The sequence below is a fragment of the Hyla sarda genome, chromosome 1 (genome assembly GCF_029499605.1).
Source record: "Hyla sarda isolate aHylSar1 chromosome 1, aHylSar1.hap1, whole genome shotgun sequence".
Taxonomy (NCBI): domain Eukaryota; kingdom Metazoa; phylum Chordata; class Amphibia; order Anura; family Hylidae; genus Hyla; species Hyla sarda.
In genome coordinates this window covers 318,884,476-318,903,446 of record NC_079189.1, presented here as the reverse complement: position 1 = coordinate 318,903,446, position 18,971 = coordinate 318,884,476, and the positions used below count along the sequence as shown (strand labels likewise).

General features: G+C 43.9%; 1 protein-coding gene across 19 annotated transcripts in view; it reads right to left on the bottom strand.

Moving 5' to 3' along the window:
• SHOC1 (shortage in chiasmata 1) overlaps positions 1–18,971 on the bottom strand; it is a 262,135-nt gene that overhangs the window by 41,952 nt on the left and 201,212 nt on the right. For all 19 annotated transcript variants that reach the window (XM_056518636.1, XM_056518635.1, XM_056518660.1 and 16 more), the window contains one exon: positions 17,816–17,885. In XM_056518636.1, coding sequence (XP_056374611.1) covers positions 17,816–17,885 — 70 coding nt within the window. The remainder of the gene's footprint in view (positions 1–17,815; positions 17,886–18,971) is intronic.

The following is an 18,971-nucleotide window of genomic DNA, read 5'->3' as shown; positions in this document are numbered from 1 at the left end:
CACTTTAGCTGTTTGTGCAAGCTGGGAGTTGTAGTTATACAACAGCTGAAGGTACACTTTTCCATAGAAAAAATGTGCCTCCAGCTGTTGCAAAACCATAAGTCCCAGCATGCCCATAAGGGAATGCTGGGAGTTGTGGTGGTCTGCCTCCTGCTGTTGCATAACTACAGCTCCCAGCATGCCCTTTTTGCATGCTGGAAGCTGTTGCTAAGCAACAGCAGGAGGCTGTCACTCACCTCCAACGATCCACGCCGCGCAGTTCAGTCCCTCGTCGCCGCCGCCGCTGCTGCTCCTGGGGCCCCGATCCCAACATTGACGCCGGGGATCGGGGTCCCCAGCACCTGGGGTGCACGTCCCGCACCCGCTCACGTCCTCCGGAAGAGGGGCGGAGCCGGTGCGGGAGTGACACCCGCAGCAGGCGCCCTGATTGGTCGACTGGTAATCCGGCCGACGAATCAGGGCGATCGTGAGGTGGCACCAGTGCCACCTCACCCCTGCAGGCTCTGCAGGCTCTGCAGCCAGTAATTCCGGGTCACCGGGTCACTGGAGACCCAATTGACCCGGATTCGCCGCAGATCGCTGGACTGAATTGTCCAGCGATCTGCGGCGATCGCTGACATGGGGGGGCATAATGACCCCCCTGGGCGATATGCCGGGATGCCTGCTGAACGATTTCAGCAGGCATCCGGCTCCGGTGTCCAACCGGCTAGCGGTGGGGACCGGAATTCCCACGGGCGTATGGATACGCCCTCGGTCCTTAAGGACTCGGAATGCAGGGCGTATCCATACGCCCTATGTCCTGAAGAGGTTAAGTGTTCCCTTTATTTTGTTGACCAGTGTGTGTGTATATATATATATATATATATATTTATATATTTATTAGCTTTTAACCCCTTAAGGACCAGGCCAATTTTCACTATAGGACCAGAGCGTTTTTTGCACATCTGACCACTTTCAATTTAAGCATGAATAACTCTGGGATGCTTTTACCTATCATTCTGATTCCGTGACTGTTTTTTCGTGACATATTCTACTTTATGTTATTGGTAAAATTTTGTTGATGCTTGCATCGTTTTTTAGTGAAAAATTCAAAAATTTTATGAAAACAATGAATTTTTTTAATTTTTCTAACTTTGAAGCTCTCTGCTTGTAAGGAAAATAGACATTCTAAATAAATTATATTTCGATTCACAAATACAATATGTCTGCTTTATGTTTGCATCATAAAGTTGACATGTTTTTACTTTTCAAAACCGAATGACCATGGATTCAGGAGTTTGTCTGGCGCAGAGAGGAACCATCAGGAAGCCGAGTAAAATTAATGGATTTATTAAATGCAACGCGTTTCGTTGCGCATGCGCAGCTTCATCAGTTGCCTGATGAAGCTGCGCATGCGCAACGAAATGCGTTGCATTTAATAAATCCATTGATTTTACTCGGCTTCCTGATGGTTCCTCTCTGCGCCAGACAAACTCCTGAATCCATGGTCATTCGGTTTTGATTTTACTTCTACCCAGGAGGGCTGCATTGGACCTTCTTGTACACCTCTTCTGCACTTTACCTTGTTGTGTGTGGGCGCACAACCAACTTTGGTAAGCGGTTTGGGAATTACCGTCCCCCACCCCCACTAACAAGATCTGCTGATCCCGCACGAGGCGCCTTCCTCCTTCTCTCTATGTTTTTACTTTTGAAGTGGATTTGAAGGGCTTTCTTATCAGAAATACCCCACAAATTACCCCATTATAAAAACTGCACCCCTCAAAGTATTCAAAATGACATTCAGTAAGTGTGTTAACCCTTTAGGTGTTTCACAGGAATAGCAGCAAAGTGAAGGAGAAAATTCAAAATCTTCATCTTTTACACTCGCATGCACTTGTAGACCCAGTTTTTGAATTTTTACAAGGGGTAAAAGGTGAAAAATCCTCTAAAAATTTGTAACCCAATTTCTCTCGAGTAAGGAAATACCTCATATGTGTATGTCAAGTGTTTGGCGGGAGCAGTAGAAGGCTCAGAAGGGAAGGAGCGACAATGGGATTTTGGAAAGTGAATTTTGCTGAAATGGTTTTTGGGGGGCATGTCACATTTAGGAAGCCCCTATGGTGCCAGAACAGCAGAAAACCCCCCACATGGCATACCATTTTGGAAACTACACCCCTCAAGGCACTTAACAAGGGGTCCAGTGAGCCTTTAAAACCCACAGGTGTTTGACGACTTTTCGTTAAAGTCGGATGTGTAAATGAAAAAACATTTTTTTTCCCTAAAGTGCAGCTTTTTCCCCAAATTTACCATTTTTATAAAGGGTAATGGGAGAAAATGCCCCCCAAAATTTGTAACCCCATCTCTTCTGAGTATGGAAATACCCATTGTTAGGACGTAAAATGCTCTGCGGGCGAACTACAATGCTCAGAAGAGAAGGAGTCACATTTGGCTTTTGGAAAGCAAATTTTAACTGAAATGGTTTTGGGGGGGCATGTCGCATTTAGGAAGTTCCTATGGTGTCAGAACAGCAAAAATACCCACATGGCATACTATTTTGGAAACTACGCCCCTCAAGGAACGTAACAAGGGGTACAGTGAGCCTTAACACCTCACAGGTATTTCCCGACTTTTTGTTAAAGTTGGATGTGTAAATGAAAAAAAAAATTTTTTCACTAAAATGCTGTTTTTTCCCCATATTTTACATTTTTACAAGGGGTAATAGGAGAAAATTACCCCCAAAATTTGTAACCCCATTTCTTCTGAGTATGGACATACCCCATGTGTGGACGACAAGTGCTCTGCGGTCGAATTACTATGCTCAGAAGAGGAGGAGCGCCATTGAGCTTTTGAAGAGTGAATTTGTTTGGAATGGAAGTCAGGGGCCGTGTGCATTTACAAAGCCCCCCCCCCCCCCCCCCCCGTGGTGCTAGAACAGTGGACACCCCCACATGTGACCCCATTTTGGAAACTAAACCCCTCACAGAATTTAATAAGGGGTGCAGTGAGCATTTACACCCCACTGGCGTTTGACAGATCTTTGGAACAGTGGACTGAGCAAATGAAAAACCACTGTTCCAAAAATCTGTCAGACCCCTGTGGGGCGTAAATGCTCACTGTACCCCTTATTACATTATGTGAGGGGTGTAGTTTCCAAAATTGGGTCACATGTTGGGGGGGGGGGGGTCCACTGTTCTGGTACCATCGGGGCTTTGTAAACACATGTGGCCTTCAATTCTGGACAAATTTTCTCTTCAAAATCCCAATGGCGCTCCTTCTCTTCTTAGCATTGTATTTCGCCCGCAGAGGACTTAACATCCACATATGGGGTATGTTCTTACTCAGAAGAAATGGGACTACAAATTTTGGGAGGCTTTTTTTCCTATTTTTCCTTGTGAAAATGAAAAATTTAGGGTAACACCATCATTTTTGTGAAAATTTTTTTTTTTTCATTTTCCCATCCAAATTTAATGAAAATTCGTCAAACACCTGTGGGGTGTTAAGGCTCACTATACCCCTTGTTACATTCCGTGAAGGGTGTAGTTTCCAAAATGGGGTCACATGTGGGTATTTTTTTTTTTTTTGCGTTTATGTCAGAACCGCTGTAAAATCAGCCACCCCTGTGCAAATCACCAATTTAGGCCTCAAATGTACATGGTGCACTCTCACTCCTGAGCCTTGTTGTGCGCCCCCCGAACATTTTACACCCACATATGGGGTATTTTCGTACTCAGGAGAAATTGCCTAACACATTTTGGGGGTCTTTTTTTCCTTTTACCTCTTGTGGAAATAAAAAGTATGGGGCAACACCAGCATGTCAGTGTATTATTTTTTTTTTCTTACACTAACAGGCTGGTGTAGACCCCAACTTTTCTTTTTCATAAGGGGTAAAAGGAGAAAAAGCCCCCAAAATTTGTAGTGCAATTTCTCTCGAGTACGGGAATACCCCATATGTGGCCCTAAACTGTTTCCTTGAAATACAACAGGGCTCCAAAGTGAGAGAGCACCATGCGCATTTGAGGACTAAATTAGGGATTGCATAGGGGTGGACATAGCGGTATTCTACGCCAGTGATTCCCAAACAGGGTGCCTCCAGCTGTTGCTAAACTCCCAGCATGCCTGGACAGTCAGTGGCTGTCCGGAAATGCTGGGAGTTGTTGTTTTGCAACAGCTGGAGGCTCCGTTTTGGAAACTCTGCTGTACAATACATTTTTATTGGGGGGACAGTGTAAGGTGGTGTATATGTAGTGTTTTACCCTTTATTTTGTGTTAGTGTAGTGTAGTGTTTTTAGGGTACATTCACACTGGCGGCGGTTTACAGTAAGCTTACCACTAGGGGTATGCGCTGCGGCGAAAAATTTGCCGCATCTCATACTTGAAGCAGGAAACTTACTGTAAACCTGCCCGTGTGAATGTACCTGTACGTTCTTTCTGTAGGACCACATCAAATTTCAGTGTATCTGACACCCCACCCCCAGTAATAGGATCTGAAAGTCCGGATACAATGCATCACTGAAACAATGGAGTCCATATCTAAGGATATGCCTGCACACATCTGGTCAGAACTGGACTACCACTTAGACAGACCACCCCACTATAATGTGCACTCAGCTCCTAGCGCGTCAGAGAAGGGGAGCGGGTGCAGGGCATACATGTACACCCTGCGTTCTTAAGGGTTTACATGTAAAGACACACTGGAGGATCAAATAAAAACCGTGAAAACAAAAACTGTTTGTTTTTTCCATAGCAATCAATCCAAGCTCAGGTTTAATTTTTACCAGATAGATTTTTCATGTAATAGTCCCCTATGGAGACAAAAAAATTGTGTTAAATAAACATTTGTTAATAAATGTGATTTAACCCCTTTCTAAATAAAAGTCTGAAACACCCCCCTTTTTTCCATAAAAAAATATGTAAACAAAAATAAACATATGTGGTATCGCCGCACGCATTTATGTCCAAATTATAAAAATATAATTAATTAAACCTGAGCAGATTTTGTTTTCACAGTTTTAATTTATCCCCCCACTATCCATGTTTTGTCTATATACTACAAATGTTCAAAGTGATTTCCATTCGGGACACATGTACGCACGGGGCCCGCTCCCCTTCTATGATGCGTGCTTAGGAGCTGAGCGCACATCATAGCGGGGTGGTCTGTGTCTTATCACCATGCCCGGCATTAACTCCTTAGACCCCGCGCTTAAGGTTGATTGCGGCATCTAAAATAAAAACACTCCCGGCAGCTCAGCGGTGATGTTCCGATCAGCTAAGAGGGCAACAAGAGGGCCGTTACCTGCCTCTTCGTCCGTTGATCGGTTAGCCAAAGCTCCAGTCAGCCATGGCAGGCTGGAGCAATGGAGCATCAATAACACTGATCAATGCTATGCTATGGCACAGCATTGTTCAGTGTATGCAATCTAATGACTGCATGTAATAGTCCCCTATGGAGACTAAAAAATTGTGTTAAATAAAAATATTTTTAATAAATGTGATTTAACCCCTTTCTAAATAAAAGTCTGAAACACCCCCCTTTTTTCCATAAAAAAAATATATAAACAAAAATGAGCATATGTGGTATCGCCACGTGCATATATGTCCAAATTGTAAAAATATAATTAATTAAACTTTCTCTCCTCAAGTAATTGTGTCTAGTGGAGAATACACATACCACATTTTGTATAATGTGAACAGATCCTTCTGGCCTTTGCTATGGTATTTTACATTCCCAGTGTTTCCCAATCAGGGTGCCTCCAGCTGTTGCAAAACTACAACTCCCAGCATGCCTGGACAGCCAAAGGAGGTACCCTGGTTGGGAAACACTGGTATATGCAGTAAATGTCATTGGGTTCCTTCTCTACAATTCTGGGGCCAATAATTGTTGGGCAGGAAGGTAAAGCTGGAAGGGTAAGTAATACAAGTACCATTTTTACTGCTCCAAATCACCAGGGACTTTTGGGGAGATTCATCAAAACATGTGCAGAGGAAAAGTAATAGTTGCCCATAGCAACCCATCAGATCACTTCTTTCAATTTTAAAATGGCCTCTGAAAAATAAAAGAAGCAATCTGTTTTTTTATGGCCAACTGGTCAACTTTTCCTCTGTACAGGATTGGATAAATCTCTGCATTTGTTCACGGTATCTTCACTGTGCTACATTACAGAAAATTTGCAATAAATACTATTTTTTTTCTATAGACTACCAATGAATTCATAATAGACTTGTTAACCACCCTAGACTACCAGGAAATATACAACTAAGGCCTTTAATGTCCTTGGGCCAATAATTTAAAGGACTTTTCTGGGCTTTGTACAAAATTTGGACAAAGGCAGGAAGTGTACCCACCCCGCTACATACTGCTGGTCTTGCTTCATAGCTGCTCTGAATCCCCTTTAGAATTGTTGCAGTGAGGACCCTGGATACTGAACACAAGGGGCTGCAACCACCCCCCCCCCCAACCCCTTTAACCCCTTGAGAACCGGGCCATTTTTTTAAATTTTGCACTTTTTTTCCTCCTTCCATTCTAAAAATCAATATCTCTTTCAATTTTCCACCTACAGACCCATATCAGGGCTTGTTTTTTGTGCCACCAATTTAGCTTTGTAAAATCTATGGTGAAACAAATAAAAAAAATTGGCAGGGCAATTTTGTAACTTTTGGGGGCTTTCAGTCTGATCATATGCTCTCTGCTGACACCTCTGTCCATGTCAGGAACTGTTCAGAGAAGGAGCAAATCCCCATGGCAAACCTATCCTGCTCTGGACAGTTCCTGACATGGACAGAGGTGTCAGCAGAGAGCACTTTGGTCAGACTGGAAAGAACTTGACAACTTCCTCTGGAGTATACAGCAGCTGATAAGTACTAGAAGGATTAAGATTTTTAAATAGAAGTAATTTACAAATCTGAATAGCTTTCTGGCACCAGTTGATATGAAAATATTTGTTTTCCACCAGAGTACCCATTTAAAGTGTCCTTGTCATACAAAACTTTTAACATGTCACAGGGACATACAAAAATACAAGATCAACAGCATTCAAAAGTCATTGAAAATTTACATATTTAAAGAAAAACTGTCATGTATAGAAATGTATTCTTACTTACCCCCATGGCCATAAAGTATGCATAGGTGCATAGTGCATACATGTATACTACACAGAAGCCAGAAATCCTGTCACTATACTGATGGGATTCCCTTCTCCTAGCAGGGCTGAGCTGTGCGGTACAGCTCATGCTGGTGAGGAGATATATATCATATACATCCTGCCCAGCAACAATATACAGTAAAAGCAGTGATTTGTAGAGATCTCTGCTTTAATTGTAAGCAACTGGGCTGAGTGCTATGTGCCGGCCCAGCAAGGAAAGAGTTTACCAGCACTCTGGAGAAGTGCTGGTTAACCCATTAGAGCTATACAGTATATCCAGCTATCTATAGATAGCGGGATATATTGGATACAGAAGCATCACTTAGCCCATCCTGGCTCCTGTCCCATCTTGGCCTGTGTAGCCCCACCACCTAGTGATGATGTCATTCAAGGCAGAGCTACAGCCCGGGATCCAGGGGATGGTAAGTGTGGGGCTCTGTTCACATTGTACGTTTTATTTGTGAACAGACCCTTCTGGCAGTGTCTTCACAAACAGTTAGACTCCAGCTGTTGCAAAACTACAACTCCCAGCAAAGTTAGGATGTCTGGGAATGATGGGGGTTGTAGTTTTGCAACATTTGAAGACTTCCTGTTTGGGAAGCGCCAAAAATGTACTAACCCATGTTTTTATTTTCTTGTTGTTTCAGATACGTGTATGCAGTGGACTACGACAGATTGGTTGGATTACTTCGATGACCAGTATTTTTCCTTTTAATAAAATTGTTAACGAGGGCTTTGTGATGGAGAGGTTTTTGTAATAGAATAATTTTAGTTAAATGTGTTGTGTTTTTTTTTCATTTTCATTTTCAGGCTAATGAGTGGAAGCCATCTTGTAGACAGAATTCATCATAAGCTGGGGCTTAGCATTAGTTCTAAAAACTAGGGCTAACCCCAATTGTTACTCGGTACCCACCGCCACAGGGGTACCGGAAAGAGCTGGTATCAACAGGCTTGGAGCATCAAAGAAGCTCAGTGCTTCCTGGCCTGGGAGGTAACAGGCTGGCATTACTTAGGCTGGGGAGGGCCAAAAACAATGGTTTGCTTAAAAAAAACGCAATAGTCTCAGCATGCTGCAATTTGGAAAAACTGCCAGATGGCAGTTGGGGTCATGGGGAAAAAAAAGGCCAAACCCAAAAATGCAAAGTGGGTTTGGCGTTTTATGTTTCTCTATTAACTTCCTGCTAACATCTGGCCGATGCATTTTTCCCACAGAAAAACGGTGCAGAGCAGTTTGGGTGTTTTTTATGTGGTTTATGCCCATAAAATCCAAGTGAAAACTTAGCCTTAGGCTAAGTTTCTACTTGTTTTTTTGTTTTTTTTTGTGGCCGTAAAAAATGCAAAAAAAAAAAAAAGCCTTTGGTGTTTTTTTGGTACCCAAATTTTATACCCCCCAAAAAAGGATGCATGCAGCCAATCCCTGCTCTCAGAGGAAAATATGAATGAGTGATGTTCTATTCACATCACTGGCCAGAGTATAATGCAGAGATGCGGAGCCCAGGAGAAAGCTGCTCCCGCATCTCTGCAATAGGTAGGATGATCGCATCCAGTGTCAGGAGTGACACCCGCTGTGATTTGTCCTTAATTGTAGGTACTACTACTCCCAGCATGGAGCACACTCTGCTCCATGTTTGGAATAGTAGCCCCTGCAGTTAAGGAAAGATTGCAGTGGATTTCACTCCTGACACCAGCTGTGATCCTCCTGTATAATGTATAGATGCGGCCGGACGCATCTATACATTATACAGGAGAATCAAAACAGACCTGGGGCGATCTATCAATTAGTACAGGTACTACTCCCATCATGGAACAGTGTGTTCCATGCTGGTAGTAGTAGTACTACCTAAAAAAAAAATTTAAAGAAAGAAAACACACACACTACATTTTTATTATTGTCGGCTAAATTTTTAGTGCCCTGCCCGCACACATAAATTGATCCCTGTTTTAAAAATTAATAAAAATGTTGTTATAAAAAAGAAAAATTTCATTAGATACAATTTTTTCCATCACTACTGTATCTTTTTTTTTTTTTTTTTTTTATGGTACCCTAAGTAATTTTATTAAAAAAGGTATCTCCATCACTTTTTTGGATTGCTAAAGTCCAAAAAAGAATAAAAACCGCCAAAGTTAAAACCCACATGTCGTTTTTCTTGGCGTTTTTTTTTACTCTCATAGACTTTTACAGGAGAAAAACACCACAATTTCAGGGAAAAAAAGTGCCATTGGCTCAACATGCTGTGACTTTGCAAAACCACCAAGGGTCTAAAAGAGAGTGAAAAAACACCAAAAGGATTAAAAGAACGCCAAACTGAAAAACGCCAAGTAGAAAAAGAATTTTGAGATTGATTTACAGCTAACATTTAATTGATTTACAGCTAACATCTGGCCGCAGCGTTTTTTGGCCAAAAAAACGCCATGCGGCAGATTTGGCGTTTTTCTCTGCGTTTCCCCCCCCCCAAAAAAAAACCAAGTGAAAACTGAGCCTTACTGGTAACACATAAGCGTTAATTTTTAACGTAAATTTGTTTTCCCTTAGTCCTAACAGCAGCACAAGTGGGGTGTTCTGCCCCTGTGAAGCTGGCAGGACGGTGGAATTTTTAATTCCGCCCAAGTAATTAAAGACTTAAATAGACCCCCATGTGAGGCCTCCTCCCTTAGGCCACATTGCTTAATAACAAGTAAAACAAAACAATTTGGGCGGGAAAATTTGTGTGCTGCTGTTAGGACAAAGGGAAAACAAATTTACGTTAAAAATTAACGCTTCCCTTACGTCCTAACCAGCAGCACAAGTGGGGACTTAGCAAGTAACAACACAAATAGGGAGGGACTACGGCAGAGTGGCACTTAGGATTGATTGGCATTAACCCTGTAATGACTAATAAATGTATTATGCGTGCTCCAGGAGGCAGCAGCGCAGACTTGTTCTAGAGGAACAGCTTTTCTTTCTGCAAAGGAAGTGGAGACTGCCCTAGTGGAATGGGCAGTGACAAAGGCAGGAGGAGCTAACTCCTGGGCTACAAAAGCCTCCCAGATTGCCTCTTTAATCCATCTACTCAGAGAGGGTTTAGAGGCTTTAAGACCTTTGTTCTTCCCAGAAAAGGAAACAAGAAGGTGCTCCGATCTTCTAAATTCTCCAGTTCTTGAGATGTAAATTCTGAGGATTCTTGAAATGTCCAGAGAATGGTCAGCCGCTTCCTCAGGAGAGGATGGATTAGGACACAGAAGTGGAACGGATATAGCTTGATTGATGTTGGAGAACGTCGGGACCTTAGGAACAAAGGTGAGATTTTTGCCCAACAGGACTCTATCCTGGAGAAAAAGTGTATAAGGCTAGAAAGCCGAAAGGGCCTGAAGCTCGCCAATCCTTTTGGCTGAGGTTATGGCCAATAAGAAGGTGACTTTAAGGGACAAATACCTAAAGTCGACTTCTTCCAGAGGTTCAAAGGGGTGTGAGCATAACCCCTTAAGAACAATAGTCAAATCCCATTTGGGAATGGGTCTGAGAACTGTGGGTTTAAGTCTTTCAGCTCCCTTAAGGAATCTTCTGATTAGGGATTCTTGTGATAAAGATCTGCCTAAAAAGGCAGAGAGCGCTGAAACTTGACCCCTCAAAGTGGATGGGCTAAGACCCTTGTCAAGGCCATCCTGAAGGAAACGTAAAATTGCAGAAAGAGGAGGATCTGAGGTTACTACCTCTTTCGTAGCACACCATCGAAGGAAAATCTTCTTTATCCTAGAATAGACCTTGTTTGTAGACTCTGCTCTAGAGTGTGCAATAGTTCTCAAGACCTCCGCAGGAAGCCCACTACTTAGTAGGGTCCTGTCAATCTCCAGGCTGTCAGATTGAGTCTCCTCAGATCTAGGCAGGAGCCTGTGTTGTGAAACACAAGGTTCTGCACGTGGGGAAGCCTCCAATAACACCCCTGACTCATCCTCATGAGTTGGGTGAACCAGGACCTCTTAGGCCAGAATGGTATGATGGCAATCACTGAGGTCTGGTCTTGCCTGACTTTCATCAATACCCTTGGTATCATGGAAAGTGGAGGGAATATGTAGGCCAGCCTGAACCTCCATGGAATGGACAGAGCGTCTATCGCCACTGGATTGTCCTCTTTGTAAAGAGAGCAAAACTTGTTCACCTTGGCGTTCAGACGAGTTGCCATGAGATCTATCTCTGGCATACCCCACCTTAGGGTTATCTTCTTGAAGATGTCTTCGTTCAGGGACCATTCCCCTTGGACCGGAAGCCCGCGACTTAGACGATCTGCCACTATGTTGAGATCCCCCTTGATGTGGACTGCAGAAAGGTGGGTTAGATTGAGCTCTGCCCAAGAAAGAATTAGTCCGGTCTCCTTGAGGAGCACTTGGGACTTTGTGCCACCCTGTCTGTTGATGTAAGCCACCACAGTGGTGTTGTCTGACCGAACTCTTATCGCTTTCCCTAGAATAAGGGGTGTGAAATGGAGAAGAGCTAGACGATCTGCTCTCAGTTCTCTCATGTTGGAGGAGAGAAGTCTCTCCTGAGGGTTCCAAGTACCCTGTACTGGATTCTCGTCCAGATGGGCTCCCCAGCCCAGAAGGGAGGCGTCCGTGGTTAAAGTGATCCACTGAGGTTGAATCAAGGACTTCCCATCTGTCAGATTCGTCCACCATCTGAGAGATGCACGGACTTCGGTCGACAGGTTGCACTTTTTGTCCAACCCTCTGGGGTTGCGATTCCAGACCTTCAAGACTTGATCTTGGAGAGGCCGGAGGTGCCATAGGGCCCAGGGGACTGCCTCTGCAGACGCTGACATATGACCCAACATCTTCATTAGAGTTCTGATGGGAACCTTGCGAAGGACCATAAAAAACTCGGCGGCTCTTATGACTCGATCTTTCCTTTCTGGAGTGAGGGATAGAGTCATCTGAGAGGAGTTCAGGACAAACCCCAGAAACTTCCTTGAGGTGGACGGGTTGATTTCTGATTTCTCCCAATTTATAAGCCAGACCAAGCGCTGGAGAAAATCTAGAGCCAGATGAAGATGAGACTGTAGAACGTCTAGAGTAGCAGCTTTTAGAAGCCAGTCGTCTAGATAAGGAATGATCTCTAGACCTTTTAGTCTGAGAGCAGAGACCACTGGAGCCACCACCTTTGTAAAGGTGTGGGGGGCTGAAGTGATTCCGAAATGCAGAACAGCGAACTGGAAATGCTTTACCATACGGTTTATGGTGACAGCAACCCTCAAATATTTCCTATGAGCAGGAAAAATAGGAACATGCAGGTAAGCATCCTTCAAGTCGATGGTAACCATGAGATCTTGAGGGTCCAGGATACTGACTACTGAGCGAATGGTTTCCATCCTGAACCGCCTTTTCCTTATGAAATGGTTCAAAAAGCGAAGATCTATGATCATACGCCAGTCGCCCGATGGTTTCGGCACCAGAAATATTGGGGAATACACCCCTGACCCTCTTTGGTCGGGGGGAACTTCTTCTAGTGCATGTTTCCCCACGTACTGTAGGACAGAGTCCTCTAGAATAGCCTGTTTTGGCTGAGGAAGTAGCTTTGTTAAAACAAATTTCCTTGGAGGAGGGGAAATTAAATCTATTTTGTACCCCGACTACCCAAGGGGAAGGGAGAGGGGAAACGTTGGTGGACCTTAAAGGAGAGTCATAGCTCGGCCTTACGGTCTTTACCGCGGCCGCGTCCTCCACCACGCTTTTGAGTAGACTTGCGTCTCTGGGATCTGGAAGGGCCCTGGAACTTCCCCCCCTGGATCTACCCTTGCCCCGAAAGGACTGTACAGGTAGACATTTACCTTTTTTATCCGCAAAACCCTCCATGATTCGGTCTAACTCAGACCCAAAGAGCCAATTAGGCTCAAAGGGCATCCCACAGAGGTTGAACTTTGAGGTATTATCAGCTACCCAGGGACGCAACCACAGGGGGCGCCTGCTTGCGGATGAGAGCGCCATGGACTTGGCAGCAAGTTTGAGGTGCTGTTGGGATGATTCGCATAAGAAGTCTACCCCGAGGAGTAGCGTTTTGAAGCTGTCCAGAATATCCTCCCTAGCAACATTACTTTCAATCTCAGACTGAATGCGTTGTATGCGTTCTTTGACAAAGTCCGCAACCTCACTTGAAGCGACAGCCACCGAGGCAGATGCTGAGGCCGCCGAATAGTTGCGTCTTAGAAGGGAGTCCACCTTCCTGTCAAGGGGGTCCTGGAGATTACTGCCATCATCTGCAGGAACTAGAACCCTCTTGGACAGCTTGTTAACAGCCATATCCACTTTTGGCGGTGGCATCCAGGATTCCGACTCAGCTTCTGATAGAGGAAACATCAGCTTCAACCTCCGGGTAACAACAGCAGGCTTGTCTGGGTGCTTCCACTCGGCTTTCATCAGTTTCCTAAGTGTATCATCCACTTTGAAAACCAGAGGTCCTCTAGAGGTGAATGTAGAGGCTTCCCCTTGATCAACATCCTGATCCCTTGATCGGATGGATCTAAGCAATCTCTGCGTCTTTTCCACAGGAAAAAGAGGCGGAGAGATCACTTCCTCTACTGACTGTTCCGACTGATCGCCCACGGACATAACCGAATCCTCCACGACAGATGGAGGACCAGACTCGGTCCTAGGCCTCTTAGGGGCAAAGGAATTCTTGATCTCGTTGATAGAATTTCCCATGAATTCTTTCATCCAGATGAACATGTCCTGGACTGTAGGTTCAGCTGGATTAGCGGGTGGACGACATCCAGGACACCTGTTGTATTCATAGGAATCAGGCAGTGGAGTACCACAGTCAGCGCAAGTTAGATGGCGCTTCTTTGAAGCAGACTTGCGACTACCAGCATGTGTATCACTCGACGGAGGAGTGGACATAGTTCTGGAATTAAAACAATAGGTTAGAAAAGACACCTTGCAGCACAAATGGAAAAAGAGTACCTATTGAAAAATAGACAAGCTCTTTTACAAAACCCAAGAATAGCAGGAACCACACAAGTGTAGTCAAGCTAGAAAGGCAGCAAGAGGCCAAATGAAGGCCAGTACTGCCTTAAATATGGGAGAGGGCGGCAATTTAAAATAAGCCCCGCCCCTCCAGGAAGTCAGAGCACCAACCAGATCGAAATCAAAAAAACGATCTGAAATAAAACATTTTTGCTCTGAGCCCCTTCCTTACCTTGGAAGGGGCAAGTAACTAATATATTAAGTAAAAATAATAGTTAAAACTAGCGCTCATTGCGCCAGAAGGCTCCGATGCCGGACCGGAAGTCGTCAGATGACGCACTTCCGGTCCGCGGTTCCGCACACAGCAGAGGACCGGAGCGAGACAGCGGCGCTGCCGGAAAGGTAAGGGCGGAATGCCCGAGTAGCAGAGGGATCGGAGGATCCCTGAACCATAGAGGGCGGCGCTCAGCGCCGCCTGAACAAAGAAAATGAACTGTATCTACGAACCCGGACCGAAGTCCCGGGTCATAGATACATAGTCTGAAAAAAACTCAGCTGGGGCAGCACCAAAACAACGCCGCCCAGGCTGACAGAAAAGAAGGGGCAGCAAGCTGCAACCCTGAGAAAAAAACAAACCCTTCTCCACATAAAAGAGGGGGAAGGGAAAACTCCATGCAGGCTCTACTAAAAAACCAGAGCCTGCACCGTCCTGCTGTCCTGCACAGGACAGAAAAAAAGCAATGTGGCCTAAGGGAGGAGGCCTTATATGGGGGTCTAATTAAGTCTTTAATTACTTGGGCGGAATTAAAAATTCCACCGTCCTGCCAGCTTCACAGGGGCAGAACACCCCACTTGTGCTGCTGGTTAGGACGTAAGGGAACAAGCAGTGTGTACCTGTGCATGTATTTCATTTTGTTTGGAGGTGCTGACCATTTATGTATTGGTATTATTGTAATATTGGTCTCCGTATACTGGATTTTGTCAGTAACAGTAATATGTATGGTGATAACATGCCACTTCTATTTTTAATTACAATAAACATGTATGTCAGATCAGCAGTTTTTGTCACATTGTATATGCCAGTGAACTGGCCAGTTGACTTTGCTTCCTTATTTCTCTTTTGAGATATGGATAGCCATTTTACTATGCTGTAGTGCATTTTTTAGGGACAGGTCAAAAGTTTTGATTGGTCAGGTTCAGACCCCTACTGGTTTTTAACTCCCTGGTTGGCCGCAATATCCTTCCAGTTGGAGGAGATGGCTCCAATATAAGTCTATGGGGCCATCTCCTGCAACCGGATGTAGATTGTGGCCAGCCAGGAAGTTATATCTAAAGATTGACAGGAGTCTGAACACTTGGATCCTGACTGAGCAAAATTTTGCCATGTCCGTGACACTTGTCAAAGTTTTGTGTAATGACAGGGACAAAAACAAAAAAAGTATCTTTTAAAATGATGTACTAAAGATTTATTGCCATTAACCAGCATTTCCGCAGTAAAAATCTACTGCAAATCTCTCAGCAATAAAAATGTTCAATCTGATAATTATGTAAATAGTTTATACCTCAGATACTGTAAATTGACAGTAGAAAGTGGTAATAGTTTGAATCTGCGTGTTAATGGATCATAATTATATCAGAGTAATATACTGTAGCAGAAAACATCAATACAAAGGTATCCAGTGGCGGACTGACAACACTCAGGGCCCCCGGACTAAAAAAAAAGCAAGGGCCCCCTGCAATGCTCTGCTGCTGGTCACACTTCTGTCCCTATTCTACCCAAATCCCTCCACCAGCCCTACACACAAAATAAACAAAATTTTATACATAAGAAACACTTTAAGGTAGGTAAAATAATTTTCCATGACCAATAATACCAGTATACAAGGAGTAAATACTGTATATACCACCACACAATAACTTGATAATACTGCCATACTGTACTGAATAAAACCACTATACACAGACCAGTATACTATACAGTATCTGTATATTATATACGTGATTATATACAGGACCATATGGCGGTACATACCAGTTGTACAGAGATCTGTATACAATATAAGTGATTATATACAGGACCATATGGCGGTAGATACCAGCTGTACAGAGATCTGTATACAATATGTGATTATATACAGGACCATATGGTGGTCGATATCAGCTGTACACAGGATCTGTATACATATAAGTGATTACAGTTACATCTAGGGACTTACAATTACGTCTTTTCTGATCGGCGGCGTCCTCTTTCCTTTTCTTCTCCGTCCAGATCAGACCGCCATGTCAATCTCTTACCATCTGCAGGACAAACATGTTAGACATTTTTCCAGTGTCCCCCCCCCCCATTACACAATCTTTCTATCTATAAGCCCAAATAATGCCCTCCTTGGTGTACTGCACAGAAAAAGGGCAGGTAGGTAGGAAACCAGGTAAATAGTTAACTAGGTAGGTAGATCAGGAGGCCAGATATATAGATAGGTGATTAGCCAGGTAAGTAGGTTGCTAGCTAGGTAGTTAGGCAGCCATGTTTGAAGGCCAGGTATGCACATAGGCAGCAAGGTATGTAGGTAGTTAGATTACCAGGTATGTAGGTAAGTAGTTAGGTAGCCAGGGAGTTAGTCAAGCAGGTAGCCGGCACCCCCTCCACCCAGTGGCAGATCCACAGTCTAGTTTTGGGAGGGGCACTATGAAAACCCCCTATGTAGTAAATTGGTACCCCATTCTATTAGTTTGGAAGTTTGTCCCCATATTAGCTAGGCGGGAACATAGTAGATAGTCCCTCACATTAGGTGTAGACAGTATAGTTCACCCATAGAAGGTGTAGGCAGCAGGGTTCCCCCATAGTAGGTGTAGGCAGCAGAGTTCCCCCATAATGGGTGTAGGCAGCAGAGTTCCCACACAGTAGGTGTAGGCAGCAGAGATCCCCACAGCAGGTGTAGGCAGCAGAGTTCTACCACAGTAGATGTAGGCAGCAGGGTTCTCCCACAGTAGGTGTAGGCAGCAGGGTCCCCCACAGTAGTTGTAGACAGCAGGAACCCCCCACAGTAGGTGTAGGCATCAGGATTCCCCCCACAGTAGGTGTAGGCAGCAATGTTCCCCCCCACCAGTAGGTGTGGACAGCAGAGTTAGAGTACCCCCAGTAGGCGCAGGCAGCAGTGTTAGGTTCCCCCAGTAGGTGCAGGCAGCAGAGTTTTTACACCATCCCAGGTTGGAAAAAAAACTTATGCTTACCCAATGTCCCATGCAGTGATCTTCTTCCGGGGACTTGTATCTTCCGTCCTCCACAGTGCAGGCACCGATGAGTGATGGAGGGGGCTGAAGTCACGTCTCCTCTGTGTAAGTCGCAGATGCGACTCACACAGAGGGGACTCCTTCTTCTGTATGTGTGTGTACGGGACAAGTGCACTGGATCCACAGGAGGCAGTGGTGGGCCCTCGGACAACATCCGATCGGACAGGCCTGTCAGTCCGCCCCTGAATATATCTCACATAAATGTATTACATGTTAAATAAGGGTTGTTAGATTTAATATTGTGGAATAATGATAGAGCACATATCTGAGACTCTTTTATCACACATCTTCCTGCCTCAACTGAAAATCTATGTATTTAGATACAGTAAGTGGTGAGTTACTGCAGAACAGTATGTGGCAAGTGGAGGCCAAACATTTAAGACTAAATTAGATAATGTCATTTGTGGATGAGACCAGTTTGACATCCCATATCTACATTCCTCCTAACAAACTCCTCATTTGGTATAGTCACTGACCTGTCGAGCACATCTTTGGTCTCCACGAATGTATTTCCATTTGCTGGATATAAGCCAGTAGCTCTAAAACCTGTCACAATGCCAAACAAAAGTTTAGAGAAGACACAACTCAAATATTTGGAATGTATTAGCCTGCCTGACATCAAAGTGAGAAACTGGCTACTCAATAACACCTTTGATATATATATATATGTATATATATATATATATATATATATATATATATAAAGAAAATCTGAATTGGAAGTAATAGAAACCCATCCCACATATTTACAAGTATGTTCCATGTTCAGTTACAGTCACAAATGTAAATCCATTAGCTATTGTACACAAATGCACAAAAAAAAAATACAGATAGATACATCTCACAATCTCACAAATCCTTAATTAAGTATATATATATATATATATATATATATATATATATATATATATATATAGTTACAGGAAGCAAATACAGTCTCAACGCTTTCTTGACCTGCTAGATTGCATTTGCTGTTAATACTGCTTTGAAATGTGTACCATACACTGCTGTTAACGGTATCCTTTTTTTTGGTCTATTAATCTTTTCAATACAGTTGGGACTGGGTGATCCCATATGTATACAGGCAAAATGTATGTAAAAAGGACACCAATACACATGTCAGTGTATGCAGATGTGTTGTGATTTGTTAACAATTGTAGAAAGTCATGGACCACATGTCCATATTTTATTCAGTATATTGATAAATTGCATTGTGGTATCCCAGTACGGGATATGCTCCTACAGTCCTGTCAGGTTGAGTCCCTGTACGTGCTTAGGGCTCTCCTGCAGTGTTCCCCTATAATGTGAATAGGTTGTATATTAAGTGTAAAGGCCCTTTAATGTTGGTCACATGATTGTTAGTCACATGATAATGCTTGTCACATGTTTTAAGTCATATGTTTGTTACCCAGAGACCACCAGGTGACCCGCAGGTATCCTATGGGCTCCTTGCACAGCCCCCCTTTATAAGATGGGAGGGAGGAGCTGCAATCTTTCTCTTGTGATTCTTCCCTGCTGAGGTTCAGTCCAGTCCAGACGTTTAAGGGTCAGTGTCCAGCACATCTGGAGGTCCCAACCTAAATTGCAGCCCCAAGTCAGTAAGTCAAGTCATCTTTATCATCTGTCATCATC